This window comes from Notechis scutatus, chromosome 1 (assembly GCF_049901735.1).
Source record: "Notechis scutatus isolate UNSWTSFEM ecotype Mainland chromosome 1, rNotScu1.2, whole genome shotgun sequence".
Taxonomy (NCBI): Eukaryota; Metazoa; Chordata; class Lepidosauria; order Squamata; family Elapidae; genus Notechis; species Notechis scutatus.
In genome coordinates, this window is record NC_142009.1 from 200379412 (window position 1) to 200395753 (window position 16342).

At 39.2% G+C, this 16342-nt stretch overlaps 1 protein-coding gene across 3 annotated transcripts in view; it reads left to right on the forward strand.

Moving 5' to 3' along the window:
- Positions 1-33: 33 nt before the first annotated feature.
- PRPF40A (pre-mRNA processing factor 40A) overlaps positions 34-16342 on the forward strand; it is a 38060-nt gene continuing 21751 nt past the window's right edge. The window contains exons 1-6 of one of the 3 annotated variants that reach the window (XM_087949982.1): positions 400-876; positions 3775-3912; positions 5438-5563; positions 6698-6778; positions 10905-10935; positions 13546-13568. In XM_087949982.1, coding sequence (XP_087806108.1) covers positions 6698-6778; positions 10905-10935; positions 13546-13568 — 135 coding nt within the window. In that variant the 5' untranslated portion in view covers positions 400-876; positions 3775-3912; positions 5438-5563. Of the gene's footprint in view, positions 877-3774; positions 3913-5437; positions 5564-5900; positions 6140-6697; positions 6779-10904; positions 10936-13545; positions 13569-16342 lie in introns of those variants that run through there. The other 2 variants (XM_087949979.1, XM_087949981.1) reach the window with 2 other exon arrangements.

Here is a 16342-nt window from a genome sequence, read left to right on the forward strand (position 1 = left end):
ACCTCTTGGCTTCCGTAGCTCCGCCCATTAACCTCCGTCGCTCGTAGCGAGTTGCTTTCCCAGCGTCCTCCGCGGTGCGCGCGTCTCCTCTCTCTCTTTTCCCCTCTTTCCCCCTCCTCGCCTCCATTCCGGCTCCCCTCCCCCACGCACAGACACACACTCCGATCTTGGCCACTCGGCCGCCTTCGGCGAGAGGAGAAGCAGAAGCCGCTCCCCTACCGGCGTGAGGTTTTGTTCTTTCCTCCTCTGGCCGCGTGCGCGGTGATCCCACCTCGCAGACTTCCGACCAGTAACCCCTCCTCCCCGCCCCCCTCCCCTCACCCGCGTCCCTGGTCCGGTCTCTCTTCCCTTCTTCTCTGTTCGGTTTCCGGCTAACGGTCTCCCCCCTCGGATCCCGGCGGAACTAAGCAGAGCTGGCTCGACGGAGCCAGGCCTGCGCCGGGGGAAAGCGATGTCAGGTGGAGACTCGGCGGCCGCCGCGGCCTCTCCTCAGCCGTTGCCCTTCTCGCTGCCCAAGCCTCCTCCCCTGATGCAGCTCAACCCCGGCGAAGGCGTGCGCCCTGTGGGAGCCCCCGGACCGGAACAGTCGCCGAAAAGCGCTCGCATGGGAGGCCGGCCGGACTGGCCTGCCGGGAAGCCCGTCAGTCTTCTAGCACCTCTCCTTCCGCCGCGCGGGGAACCCGAACCGCTCCTTCCCTTCGGGCCGGCCTCTCGCCAGCCTCTCCGCGGGAGACTCCTCGGCAGGGGCGGCGGCGGCGGCGGCGGGAACAGTGCGGGCAGCGGGAGCCTCCTCAACCCTGCGATGAGGCTGGGCGCCGGCGGGGAGGAACCGGCGGCGGTGGCGGCGGCGGCGGCATGGGCCGAGAGTCTGTTATGGTAGGTGGACAGGCGATTTTTTTGGGGGGGGTGAGGGAAAGGTGGGGGTGGGAAGCGAAAGTTAAGTTTTACGCTTTTGCTTCGGTCCCAAATTTCATAACCGTGAAGTTTTCTTTAAAAAAAAAAAAAAACCTCCCTCTTGGCCTCATTTGAAGATGAGGGAGTCTAGGTATCCCGACTGAATTAGTCTTGACTCTTGTTGGCGCCTCTCTGCCTTGCCTGCAGTTTTCCCTCAGAGGGTATATAGGTGCACGTATTTGAACGGTAACGGACCGCTGGCGGTCTTTGGGCACCGGTTTTTAGACCGTTTGGCATCCAGCCGGAATGGGAGATTTAACCAATGCCTGAATGCTGGATGAACGTTGAACTTGTGGCTCGATATCTGTGGAGATTCTCGGACATCCAGGTCGTGGTTGTCTCAGAGGTGCTTTTTTTTTTTTTTTTCCCCTCAAGACTTCCTGGTTTTCCTTTGAAGACGTTTTTTGCTTCTCGTCCAAGAAGCTTCTTCAGCTCTGAGGTGAAGGAGCTTCTTGGATGACAAGCGAAAGGTGCAAAAGCACCTTGATAAATCAGTCTGTCAAATTGGCTTTCTTTTCCCTGCATATCTAGAAAGGAATACCGGAAAGGCCTGATATCTATGGAGTTCATATTTTTCATATGTTAAGTTCATATTTTTCCACCATTCCAGAGAATGGCGAGACTTAATCTTTGCAGCAGTGCATACGGTAGGGAATCAACAGGAATAGGAATATTATATTATCGTCTCCCAATCAGCATTGTTGATTGTGTGCTGTCACATTGGTTTCAACTTCTAGCAACCACATCCATGCCTTGATTGTCTATTCCTAACTTGGTGTTTTCAGGTCTTCTTAGTGCTAGTGTTCCTGAGTCCATCCACCTTGTTGCTGGTCATCTTTTTCTCTTTCCTTCTAACTTTCCCAGCACTAGATCCTTTTCCAGAGAGATAAGTCTTCAGATTTGTTAGCTTTATAGTAATTGCATTATAAAGAGGATTTAACAAATTGAAATTATTTGGCATGATTATTTGGAACACCAAGCCAGAATTCTGAAGGACTACAGTTTAGGATGAATTTATTTATATTTTATTTATAAATATTTGTTTATTTTATTCATTTATTAATCGAGCAATCAATTGACTTTCATTTTCCTCTTTCACTGTTCACCTGCAACTCCTGATTTTTCCTCTGCATTGTAAAGCACCCAAAAAAAAAAAATCCTGTAGTTTTTAATACTGCCTTAAAAGGGGACAGTAAGCCAAGAACCTTGATTTGAATCATAAAACAAATGAATCCATTTTATTTAGTGCTTTAGTTACAGGAGGAAAAGTATGAGGTTTCAGTGGCAAGTCAACATTCATTATTGTTGTTCCATGTGAATGTTACCAATATATGTGAAGCATTTGCACAGTTGTAACTTCATGTTTCATAAGTTGCCAAGTCTTATCACTATTTTCAAACAAAGTAGGTCAATGACAATATTATTTGCAGGAATACTTAATAAAGTTTTATCATTAGTGCTTAATTCCTAAGAAAAATTATACTACTTATACTCAAATCTGCCTAATATACATGTTATTTTCTCTTTGAAGACTTGCTGTCCAAGTCTTTCCTGTTTGAAGATTTGCTACCCAAATTATTTCTTGAAAGAATTAAGAATGTAATGAAGGTATTCAGAGCAGATTATGAATATGTTTTATTCCTTTTACAATCTAAAGATAGTTGAAAAAAATCAAGCCATTATTCTATCCCCCTCCCAAAATGTCATTAAAATTTTAAAATAGCAAAATAACATCTGCTTAACAAAAGTATTTCAATTTGATTGCAGAACCTTAAAGATGAGTGACTTGAAATACATAGTTTCCTGTATGTGGCACTTGAAAAAACTGACTTGCAGATTACCCTAATAATGATTTGAGAAAATAATACAAGCAAAAGATGTTTTAGAAGATCTTTAGTCAGAGTTATGCACAAAGAGATAGCCAAATGCAATTGGTTAGGGTCTAAAAGTCATAAATCACTAACAAGCTAATGGCTAGGGTACCCGATAGAATTTATTTTTAGTAAAACTCATGTCTGCCTCAGTATTTGCACTGAACAGTCTATGTTAGCTGATGAATTCATATGTTTTTTATCAGTACAACTAAAACTTAAGAAACATACAAGCAGTTTTCATTTTTCCCCATACTTTAACATTTACTTTTTTAATATATTTAAACCTATAAATTTAAATTAATTAAAGGTCTAATTGCTTTAGATCTGACAGTGCAAATCTGGATGGCCATAAATAACTGGGTGTTTTATTTAAATTGTTTAGAGCTACCCAATTCAGTGGACTCTGTTGGAGGCAATGAACTGCTGTATGCATATTTCAACTACCATTTTATGAGAAAACAATCAGATTTTACAACTCAGATTTTCAGAAGAATGTTTTCTGACATTCTCATCTGGCAGAAAATATATTTGAGACTGGATCATTTGAAATCTGATGTACAATGTTTCAATCACAGAATGTCTTGTTCAAACACAGAGCAGTAGTGTTTGAATGCAAAATAAACTGTGGTAACATTTTGAAGCATTTCAAAATCAAAATAGATTGAAACGTTTTGTGCATCCCTAATACTATACTTTTTTTCTTGGAGACTTGTCATATGACAAATACAAATAATAATTGCAATAATAAAGTAGCAAGTTTTTAAACTATCATGAGTTGTAATGTCCATAAAGGGAAAAAGATAAAACTTTTATATATTGACAATATTGGTGATATTGTAACAGTTTAAAATATCTTGCTCTTTTGAGAGTCCTGATTAACCAGATTTGGAAGATAGCTTGTTTCTGTTTCACTTGTTTTCCTAAAATCCTCAACTGTGTTTTTCAGATGGGACATCCAGGCATGCCTCACTATCCACCCATGGGAATGCATCCTATGGGCCAAAGGCCGCCCAACATGCCTCCAGTATCTCATGGGATGATGCCTCAAATGATGCCTCCAATGGGAGGACCACAAATGGGACAGGTAAATGAGCTTCTGTGATTTTGTTTTATATATAATAATTTAAAATGGAACAGTACTGTAATTTCTATCTTTTAAACACTTTCCATAGGTCATTAGGAATTGGCACTGATTCATATCAGTACAATCTTCTTAATCTCTTTTTCTCATTATTCCTGACTTAAATGATTTCAGAAGATTTTTTTTTCCTTAAACAGATCAGTTACTTTTCTGCATAATATTTGGGATAGGAAAGTATGTTGGCCTTACATTCCTTACTATTAGGTTGAATCCTTCTCCACAATATATTTCTCCTGTATGTCAATAAGTAGTTTAGCCTTTTCAGATCTGGGCTTTTATTTTCCCTTTTCGTAGTGTCCTTAGCTCTTTGTGTTCAGTGTGATATAGCAGAATTTTAAAAAATACCCTTTGCTTACCACTCTAGATAGTAATCCCAGTACTATACTGTCCATACTTACACTAATTCAAACCTTGAATTTTAAAGTCACTCTTAGTACTAGTCCTGCACTAATATAAAAAGATTTCATCTTTTTTTATGAATAAAGGCCATTCTGTCCTCATATAGCATTAAAGATCGTGTAAGTCCTTTGCATTCTGGACAGTATCCTAATTTGTTAGGTGCACGTAGTTTAAACAAGGTTGAATGATGAATAGGAAACATGAAAGTAATTTGAGCAGTTCAGCTACTTACCTTATTACTCATTAATTGCAAAGCCCCTAATTATCAGCCTATTTAACATAGCTGATCGAATTCCCTAGGCTATTGCTTTGTATTAAATTGTTGTTCTGCTCACATTACTGTTGTCTGGCATATTTTACTACTTGGCCATCAGGAAGAATTCATAGAACGCAAATGGGCGATTTTCTTGCACATATTACTAGAAATGAATCCCAAGAAATCTAAGGCAGGCTGTATATGTGTTTGCCACAAAATATGGAGAATTACATCTTTGATATGAGGCTATTGTCCCATTCATTTAAGCAACCTAAGTACTTTCTTCAAGAAATATTATTTTTCTATTTAAGGAAAAAAACTAACAAATCTTTAGAAGCTCTTTTTTATCGCTTTTGGGCGCTACTGTATTCCACTTATCCAGTTTATTTTATCATATTTCACAGTTTATTCTTATTTAAACAATGTTTTTTCCTATTGATATTGGTATTTCCTTTCTCCAGGCACTGATTTATGCATATCTTGAGTTGTGCATCAAGTGATATGTCATAAAATTAAGGATGTCTCCAAGTACTTAAAACAGGATTACCATTCAAAGACAATGGGTTATAAATCCATGTGTTAAGAGCCACCACATAGTTGATAAACCCTGGAGCTTTGTGGCTTTCCTAAAACCTGGATTTGTCAAGCGTAAATGTTTTCTTTTATGGGGCTAGAATATAATTGGTGGCCTGTATTCTGAAAGTGTTTCTAAAACTATTTGGATGGAGATATTTAGGGAGCAACTCTTGGTTGGAACACACTTATTTGGAAGCAGCAGTGGGGCAAGACTCCTTTCTTCTCCTGCTTCTACAGGATGGTGGGGAATGGGAGGGCCACTCCCATTCTTTCTTCTCTTCCTCACGCTTCCAAGAAAACCTTGTGGATTGAGGGTGGAGCAGTAGCCCTACCAAATACCTCTCCCTCCACACAAGATGGAAGGTAAGAGGGAGCAATAACCTGATGCTCCCTGAAGATACATGGGAATGGGGTTATTTGGCCAACCCTTCAGGGATTGTCATTACATATTTGGGGGTTGATTTCCCTAGCACTATTTGTGGGAACTGCCAACAAAATTGGCTGAATACGGCCAATTAATTATTTGTCACCATTCTGTAAGTCCCCAATGAGGACTGATGAAAATTTCAAAAAACTTCTGCCTTTCTTTCAGAATATTTTTTCTGGTTAACAGCCATGTGCATACACACGGAAATTAGTTCTATATGATAAATGCCCAAGCTGGCTTGTATTAGACCCTTGTGTGTATTGTCTTGCAGCATCATTGTCATAGTAAGAATTATCCCTCGCTATATTTACACTGATTTAAGGAAAAAGGAAAATGATATGGTTTTAATTGGTTACGGTAGTTTGCATCCTTGTTGCATGCCTTTCTCCGCTTTTTAACAGTTCATGTTTTTGAACCCTGCAGTCATAATTCTTAAACTTTATAGTTCTCTTCATCTTGGAACATCTTTGCAGCATAACTCTTACTCCAGCCCTGTGAGACAAGTTCTTCAGGTATTATCCTCTGTTCATAGATGAGGTAAATGAGCCCTCAAGACTAATAGAGTTTACATAGGTCACAGGGAATTGGTTTGGGAATTAGAGGTTTTAAATGGATTGGGCCCCATTCCTTCAATGACTTGTAAGTAGTCTAACGTTTGGGTTTTTTAAAAATAAGACACAAGCATATGGGCCCATATTCTTGTTTATCTTTCTGCTATCCCTCCATACCAGTCTGCTTCTTTCTTCATGTTTTGTCGTGGGTTCCCTTTTGAAAGACAATCAAGAGTAGATGAACAATAGTGTCCGTATTTGTTGGCCCTCAGCAATTAATATCTTGCCTACTTTAAAGCTTCTGATCATTTAGAGTTTTAATACTATTTATTTGGAACATCATCAGACAATTGCTGGATTCCTTTGTTAAACTTATATACCCTTTTATAACTCTATTGTTATGCCCCAATTTACCTGTTTGGGAACAGGGTTAAACTATATCCTCCCATCAACAAAAAATAGTTACAGATGTAGTGTGTCTAGTTTTAAACATATACAATAATCATACTTTGATTGTAGATGCCTGGAATGATGCAGTCAGTGATGCCTGGAATGATGGCACCCCATATGTCTCATGGCCCCATGCAGCCAACAGGACCGGTAAATATTCTGTTTATAATTTTAAAAGTATTTGCTCTCAGCTGTACTGATTTCTGTATCCTTTTCCTGTACCTTTTCCCCAATATACAATTCAGTATCTTTTTTATATTAGAACAGTTCCTGAACTTGAGCCACTTTATTGCAAATTATTTCAAATTTATATAATAAAAAATGCTAATAGTTCAGAATTTTTTATTAAAGTCAGAATATGATTATTTCATGTTTCATTATAAGGTAGCCTGAGGTGTTTAATAGACTGCATAATTATAAAATTTGTAAATATTTGAATTTAATTGTTTTATCTTTTTGTCAAGAAATGAAAATGCAAACTAATAATTTCATTTTCCTCATCACCTCATGTTCTAGAGATGCTATAGAGAAAAACTTTATTAACTCATAGGGTATGAATAACTTAATTTTGGATGAGATAGACTAACATTCCTAGTTTAAATCTGGAAGGAGTTGAAGAAAAGAACAGGTAGTCCTCGACCTATGACCACAATTGAGCTGAAAAATTCTTTTGCTAAGTGAGACATTTGTTAAGTGAGTTTTGCCCCATTTCTTGCCACGGCTGTTAAGTGAATCACTGCAGTTGTTAAGTTAATGTAATGGTTGTTAAGTAATCTGACTTCTCCATTGACTTTGCTTGTCAAAAGGTTGCAAAAAGTGATCACGTGACCCTGGGACACTGCAACTGTCATAAATATGAATTAGATGCCAAGTGTCTGAATTTTGATCACGTGGCCATGGGGATGCTATATTGGTCATAAGTGTGAAAATGGTCATAAATCACTTTTGCAATGTTATAACTTTGGTCACTAAACAAACTGTTGTAAGTCGAGGACTACTTGTATCTAGATTGCGAATAGGAGGTAGGGAACAGCATTCCCTTTGTCATTTAAATTCTATGTCCAAACCTCTACTTTATAGGTACACGTGAAAAATGCATATTTGATTACTCTGTTTTACTAGAATGACTAGTTTAGCTTTAATAGTTATGCAAAATTAACTTGTCTCAATTCCTGATGATTTCATAGTAGATCCAGATTTCCCTGATAGTCTCTTATTGAAGTATTAACCAATGCAAACTCTCTTAACTTGAGAAGGTCAACTCTGTTACAATCTCAAAACCAAATTGATGCCAAATTCATGATGTGAACAGAGGCTGAAATTGGGCATGGACTGTGTATGGCAAATAAGTGAAAAAGAATTATAGATATTATTTGTAAAATAGACTTCCTGATTATTCTTCATTTTAGTCTCTTTTCTTTGACTTAATCAGTGTTTTAGATTGTTACTCTATGTTGTCTGATAGCTCACACAACATTTCTGTTGCAAGATGCTTCTCTTCAGCTTTCTTTCTCTCATTGAATCTTTTAGGTTTCAGGGGTTTATTTTACCTTTTTTTCTCTATATTGTCTCTTTACATTGTGTTATATTTTTGCTGTGTGCCTGAATATCATTAATAATCTTGATTCACATGGCTAAATAAATAGACTACAGTATATTAATTTCTGCACTTGCTAGTGAGAAAAGAAAATTCCCTCTTACAGACAGTAAAAAAATAGTGAACCAGTGAAGATGAATCAAAGCGTTTCCTATAGAATCTTTTTTTTATTTGTCTAGTTTCCACCAGCTTATCCAAATTAAATATCCTAGAAAAGAATCAAAACTGAATTACTTATATTTTCTCCCTATAAGCTTCCTCAATTGCTTTTCATTTTTATTGGCAGTAGCCTATGATTTTTTTTAGACATGCAAGCATTTATTTTCTTTCTTTTGGTCTCCATTTTCAGTTAATTATGAAATGCTAATTCTCCACAAAAAGCATTACAAAAATCTATGCATTCTTTTTTGTTCTGTACAGTAAAATGTACATTATCCTGTAATCTGGTTTTTTAAAATAATTTTCTGATCTCTTTCATCTTTAATATCTTAACTGTCTTTTTCAAAAATTGAATTTTTACCTGAGAGATCTCTTGGAAGAAAGGCAGCATATATATCAAAATAATATCTCTTATCACCAGGGGTGGGATTCAACCGGTGTTACTACCGGTTCGGTGACTGTGTGCGTGTGTAAAAATCCTTAAGCTGTGCCGCCCGGACAGCTGAAAAGTGCTGCGCGCAAGTGCGCAGCATTTGAAAAGGCACTTTTTTCCTGCTTTTTCAACCTCAGCTGTGTCGCGCAAAGCGGCTGAGGTTGAAAAAGCAGGAAATAAAGGACAGGTAAGTGGGCGGGTGGGCCAAACAGCAGCAAACACAGAACTGGTTCGGTGTTTGCTGCTCTTCAGAGCTACCGGTTCTATGGAGCCGGGCAGAACCAGTAGCATCCCACCCCGGATTATCACTAAGACTCTCCCTTGCCATCTCCATTTCTAGTGGCTTTGCAAGTTCTTCATATTAGCTTTGTGGGAGTGGCTTTGTCATTACTCTTGTTCTGAAACAACTGCATTAGTTTTTGGTCAAAAATTGAAAGCACTACCTCTAAATTTTATAAACTTTGGAAAGTCTTCTGAGTTTATTAAGATGGAAATATAATACATTGTTTTCTATGTGGTGGTACTCCTTGGTACTAATTCAGCAAGCTGACTAAAACTGCCTATATAAATGACATTTGAGGATGCTTAATCTTTCCTCTTCCCAGTAATAGATGATTGAGAGAAATAGATAATTGCTAAGAGAAAATAGTAATGTATTATATTTACAGTATATGCTGCCCAACTCCTATCAACTGGGTGGAATACAAGTTGTCGGAAACTTTAAAATAAGAAGGGGAGGGGAAGAGATTTTTTTAAAAAGGGTAAACTTGACAGGATGACAAAAACAGATGAGAACAAAGGAAAACAACCCATGGAGTTTGAAGAAAGTTTCGGTCGCCCTTGTCAAGTCTTCAAGACCCTTCAAATACCAACAACTGGAGACTGTCTGGATCTTAAGGGAACCTCATTCTAGATGGCAGGTGCTGCTTTAAAGAAGGTGCACTTACAGTGCCCTGATAAATGGCATTGCTTAGTCAAGGGAACCTGACATGTGCCAATCCTGCCAGATCAAATTGGCTGGGTAGATAATATGGAGATAGGCAGTCCCTCAAGCAACTAAGTCTCATATCACATCTTGAATCAAATAATGCATCAATGGAATCAGTGGAAACTTTCAGGTGGTCTTCAAGGCTCCCCATTATAGAGCGCATTACAGTAGTTAAGCCATGAGGTGATCAGGACATGAATGAATAAACATTCCAGACTTTCATCCTTTTCTATTATGTAACTATTTTTAATCTTGCATGATTGTACACAAAACACATTCCTAAGATCCAAATATGAGGAACCTGCATGAAATGGTAGTGACTGTTTATTTCCCCAAAATACGGTAAATAATACTTAACATGTATTTTTTAAAAATAGTGTCCTTTGAGCTAAGCTTCAGAGCCGGTGACCATAGACTATATCAGTGTAGGTTTTTTCCACAATACAGATAGTCCTCGCTTAAAGACCACTCATTTAGCAAACTTTTGAAGTTAATAGTGGTGCTGGAAAAACTGGCTTACAACCAGTCCTCACACTTAAGAACTGTCAAAGTGCCCCACAGTCATGTGATCATAATTTGAGATCCTGGAAATTGGTGCACATTTATAATGATCACAGTCTCCTGCAGATTGCCATATACAACCATCCTCAACCAGCTTCTGTAAAGCAAAAGTCAAAGGAGAACTGGAAATGAGTTGCAAATAACAGAAAAGTTTGTAAAATTGCGTTCAGTTGCACTATGCCTTACTTAATAATGATACCACTCAACAACAAAATTTTTGGCCCCTATTGGTTGTATGTTGAGGTCTGTCCATAGTTTGCTTGTTTTCTTCCTAACCAGTATTGTCTGGTTTTGAAAAGCTAAGCAAGTTTGGATCTGGTCAGTACTTGGTCAGGAAATGACCGGAAAATACAAGCACAAAAGACTGGAGTTGAAAGTTTAAAAAAAAAAAACTGGCAAAGATAAACCACTTCCATGTTATTACCAAAAAAGATTATATAAACAAGTCTGTATTGTCATTCAAAATAGCTTTTATCTGCGGCATGAAATAGGTATATATATATTAATATGTATATATATATTTGTTTGTTTTTTACAGCCAGGAGTGAATAGCATGGATTCACAAATCGGTATGTATGAATAATTAGTTATTTGTTAAGTAATTTAAGCTGCTACAAGAAATATTATTTTTAATTAAAAATAAATTTTGCCATTAATTTAATTATCAAGGAAATTTTGAAAATGCCTGTTTTTATAGTGGAACAAATTAACTTTATGGTCTTTAGAAATAATATTTTTGGATTAAAAGTTCAGCTAGAAAAATACATCCTTACAAGAGAAAATGCTAACAATTGTTAGGGGAAAGAATTCTAACAACAGAGTGGTCAGGATTGTGTCAGCCCACCAGTTATATTTCTATTTATTTTTTCATTCATCACATTTCTATACTATCCATCTCACCTAAGTGACTAGGTGGTTATGTTAAAAGCACGTCACAAAATATCAAAGCATAAGTAAGAATTTATTTGTACCCTCTCTGGCTTATGTGGAGCCTCTTGCACAACCCTTTTCACCTTCCACAGCCAGCACCTCAAATGTACCTCCTTGCATCTTTGCCATCCTGCATACCTGACCCAAATAGTACCTTTTGCACACCCCTTCATACTTTCCTTGACCCTCTTGCATGCCCGGACCATCCTCTTATGCACCCTCTTGCTCCTTCCCCCACCATGCAGCAACCACTTATCTTTTGGGTTTGTTTGTGGAGCACAGTAAAATACATGGGAAAATCCCTTTGAATTAAAATAAATTAAGGGTTAGGGCTAGGGTTAGGGTTATGTCTACTTGGTGTCATGGCTGAAAAGTAACACTAGGACTAGATTCTTCAAGGTTTTTGAAGGAAAGGAAAGTTGACAGCTTTTCATTCAGATTTGTTTGTGGACCACAGTAAAATACATGGGAAATCCCATTGAATTAAAATAAATTTAGGGTTAGGTCTACTTGGTGTCATGGCTGAAAAGTAACACTAGGAATAAATTCTTCAAGGTTTTTGAAGGAAAGGAAAGTTGACAGCTTTTCATTCAGGTTTATTTGTGGAGCATAGTGAACTTTAATTTTTGCTAAACAATAAAAATATATTTGTAGAGCACAGTGGGTTAATTCATGCAACATGCAAAAGTGAATCTAACCAACGCAGCTAACTTTGTACGATACATGAATGTAATAGCCGCTCTGGAAGAGAAGTACTGGAATATTGGCATGAATGATGCTTTCTAGGAAATTAGGTAGTTAAAATGTGATCTGGCTGATTGCATGTAACACATAACTAATTTCTGAACACCTATGAACGCCTTTTTATTTTTTATTATTTCTGCCTTTCATTTTAAGTATAAGCCAGGGGTCCCCAACCACCGGGCCGCGGACCGGTACCGGCCCGTGGATCACTTTGCACCGGGCCGCAAAGAAAATAAAAATTAAAAATAAAATAAAAATGGCGGCTTTCTTCGCCTTCGGTGAATGCTGCTGGGATCAGGGATCAAGGACACAAATGAAAGAAGGGGAGGGAGGAAGCAACCAAAGCCTGTCCTACTCTCTGGCTCAGTGGCTTCGGTTTCCTCCCACCTCGTTCCTCTCTCAGTCGCTCTCTCGCTCCTCCACCAGCCCAGGAAGAAACTGCTTCAAAGAAGGCGGCAGGGTGGCTTTTCCTGTCGGCGCAGCTCCCAGCGCCCGTTCACCCCCCCCCCGCCAATCAATCCAGGTTCAATCCAGTGCTCCGTTCTGCCTGCCTGCCTGCCTTCGTTTCTGGTTGTTTCGAGCAGCTTCGGCTGAGAATAATAACTATTCGCCTCTTTTACTCAGCCGAAGCTGCTCCGAAACAACCAGAAACGAAGGCAGGCAGGCAGGCAGGCAGAACGGAGCACTGGATTGAACCTGGATTGATTGGCAGCGGGGTGGGGGTGAACGGGCGCTTCGGGGGAGCTGCGCCGACAGGAAAAGCCATCCTGCCGGCTTCTTTGAAGCAGTTTCTTCCTGGGCTGGTGGAGGAGCGAGAGAGCGACTGAGAGAGGAACGAGGCAGACACCTGAGGGATGAGGCTGAGGGAGGCAGGGCCGAGAGGCGGGGTTTCTCAGCCATCCTGCAGGGACTTGTCCTGAGCCGCGGAGACAGCCGTGGGCCGCCGCCGCCCAGCGCTCAGTTTTGAAGGCGCTCCTCAGCCAGGCGCAGTTCCTGAATCTGCAGCTGAAACCCTCCGTTTTAAATGTCCCAATAGAAGAGAATATCTGTCGCTCAGGGTTGCAATGAGGAGGCATTGGCGCTCCCTGAACTTGGTGGTTTGCTGGCAGACGCTTTATTATCCGACTAGGTAACAACATCAGATGTTACCTAGTCAGGTAATGAAATGTCTGCAAGCAAACCACCAAACTCGGACTCCTCCCCCCTCCCCGGTCCTTGAAAAAGTGTTTCTGCGTGAAACTGGTCCCTGGTACAAAAAAGATTGGGGACCACTGGTATAAGCTACCCAGAGTCTAAATTGTATTAATTAAATGTGGCCTCTGCCAAAATGTACATTCATGACATTCTGCCTGAAGTAGTTCCTGGAAAGTAAGCTGTTAAATATAGGACTTGTGTGCCAATTTATTTTAATAAACTTGAAACCTTTTTGAATCACATTAAGTAAATCAGGAAGGGTTTGTTTTAGTATTTCCATAAAATTGGTTTCTCAATTTTTTTCTGCATAGGTTTAGCTCCCCCTGGGACTCAGGTAAGAAAAAACATTTTGTTTTCTTGGTAATTCAGTCATTTCTAGCCACTTATCTGCCTGTGGGCCTAGAACGTGCAACTTTCTGCTGGCTTCCATGGACTTTGGTTGTAATGGTTACTTGCTTAATAACCATGGGATTCTGTTAATATCAACTGGGGCTGCAGGGAATGCCTTCACTAAGCAGTGTGTCCACGCCTTATGGCCATATTGCTTAGCAATGGAAATTCCAGTGCTTAACTTTGTCAAAGTCTTAGAACACTCATACTTAAATATAAAGTTTGAATATGATAAGTAATGCAGGTAAAATACAATAACTTGGCTTCAGAACTCATAATTTATATCATATACATAATTATCACTTATGTAATTTTGAACTAGATATGATCTTTGTGTGCATTCATTTTATTCAAAAGCTTACATTAAATTGCATTTAATATATAGTAAACATTTTCCTTTGATGGGATTCATTCAAAAGTGCTTAATTATGACAGGATCATGCCCAGTGGTGGTACTGGTTCACACCACATCGGGCAAACCCCTAGCAAGAATTTGGCGTGGGTCGCCGAACTGGTAAGTTCTGGCTGGCCACGCCCCCCACCCAGTCGCCCTCCCGCCCGATGCTCACCCCGCCCACCTGCCTGACATTCACCTAAGGTATTTTTTTTTCCCCTCCCGACAATTAGCTGTAGATACAATCAGCTGTGCCGGGATTCCCCTTGCTGAAGCCCAGGAAGGCAAAAAATGCAGGGAGGAGCTCAGGACCCCCCTCCATTTTTTGCCTTTCAGAGCCCCAGAGAAGCCTTAGGTGAGCAAAAATGCCCCCCGGCTCCTCTGAGACTAGGAAGCTCCCAAAACGGAGCTTGGAGGGATGCTGCATGCTGCTCCCATGCTCTGTTCCTTTTCTTCCAGAGCCTCAAGGAGCCTTAGGTGAGCAAAAACACATCCCCAGAGGCTCCTCTGAGGCTAGGAAGCTCCCAAAAACGGGTGGAGGCTGCAAAAAAAAAAAAAGCCATGCCCACCCAGTCACATGGCCACGCCCACCAAGCCATGTCCACAGAACTGGTGGTAAAAGTTTTTGAATCCCACCACTGATCATGCCTGATGTTTCAGCTAGTTCTGATATAGCCAAACCAGAACTACTAAATAATGATGATTTGGAGTATTAATGAACCACGGTTAAAAACTAGCTGTAATTTTTAACTAACCTACAGGGTGTTCAAAATCTACATGTTATCAAGTGTGTTAAAATGCAAATCCTGCTGTACACGTATGCAAATTGGACAGGGCTTGGATCCCAATGCCATGCCTGCTATTTTGTAGATTTTTGAGCCTTTAATATACCGTACTTAACTATTTGTACTTTGTTGTTTATTTGATAAATTTTTATGCCGCGTGTCTCCCAGAGACTCTTGTCATAAAAACAGAATGAAATGCTTCTTAACCTGTTGTAACTATTCTGGAACAAGAATGAGAAACAAGTTTCGTAAACTTGAGGCTTGGTCAGAATTGTGACTGAATTAGGCTACATTTCCTCAGTTTGCAAGTTCCCTAATAGTTAATATAGTAATGATTAGGAATTACTTCTCAGAGCATGTAAGAACATAATATATTTAGCTCCAGTCAGGGCGTTATGAATATATTGGAAAATGTTTTTGTAATGCAAATTTGCACAAAAACACAATTTTTAAGTTATAAAATGTTTTTGTTATTTATTGAATCCTTAAGAATTTTCAAGGGTATGAATGTACAGTAATCTTAAATTTATGACCAAAGTTGAGCCCGAAATTTTGGTTGCTAAGCAGTGCAATGAGTCATCATATGGCTGGACCCCATTTTATAACGAGTTTACTGTAGTCATTTAGTGAATCATGGTCGTTCAGTGAATCATGTGCTTAAACAAATCCAGCTTCCCCAATTAATTTTGTTTATCAGAAGCAAGCTGGGAAAACCATTAATCATGATTATGTGAATGCAGGATGTTGCAATCCTTGTAAATGATTGCCAGTTTCCAGGTACCCGAACTGTAATCAAAAGACTGCAGGGATGGTGTAGCAGTTGTGACTTTGAGGGCAGGTTGTAAGCTACTTATTCCATAACTTAGAACCATCATTAAACCAATGGTCATAAGTCGAGAACTCTATCTGTAACCAGTTTCATAAGCAATCTCTATAGGCTCCATTTTTCCTTACAGGGAAAGTATATAAAAGGGTTCCTACAATGAGCTTTGACTCCTTGTAATCATATTAATATGTTGATGAATTTTCTTGGCTTTATTGTGGAAGCGATTTTTCATTATCGTCTTCTTGGATGTATTTTTCAACTTTTATTTCCTACATCTGATGACTCTGATAAGGTTTCTGACATCAGAATTGGTTTTGTGCTGCCCCCTGCTGTAGACGAATGTGGCTTATAGAAAGGCTTCAAAAAGGACAGCAAGTACTGTCTTGAAATCTCAAATTTCATGACCTCACATCTGAAAAGTATTTATCTTTAGTATAAATTTATTTTTCCATGTCTGCATTACTTTATTGAGTTTTTATTTTATTTTAGACATAGCTATTTGCATATAGCTATGCAATCACCTGTTATAAAATAATTAAGATCATATTCTATTCACTTCTCCATTGCTATCAGCACATTTGAGTCTTAGGCTTGATTATTGCAATCAGTGATTTCATTTCTATATAATGCAGATTTACTTTTAAAAAGCACATTAAACTATAGTTAATGAAGCTATTTTAGTAAGCATTATTACATTTAATGGAAGCAGGGGT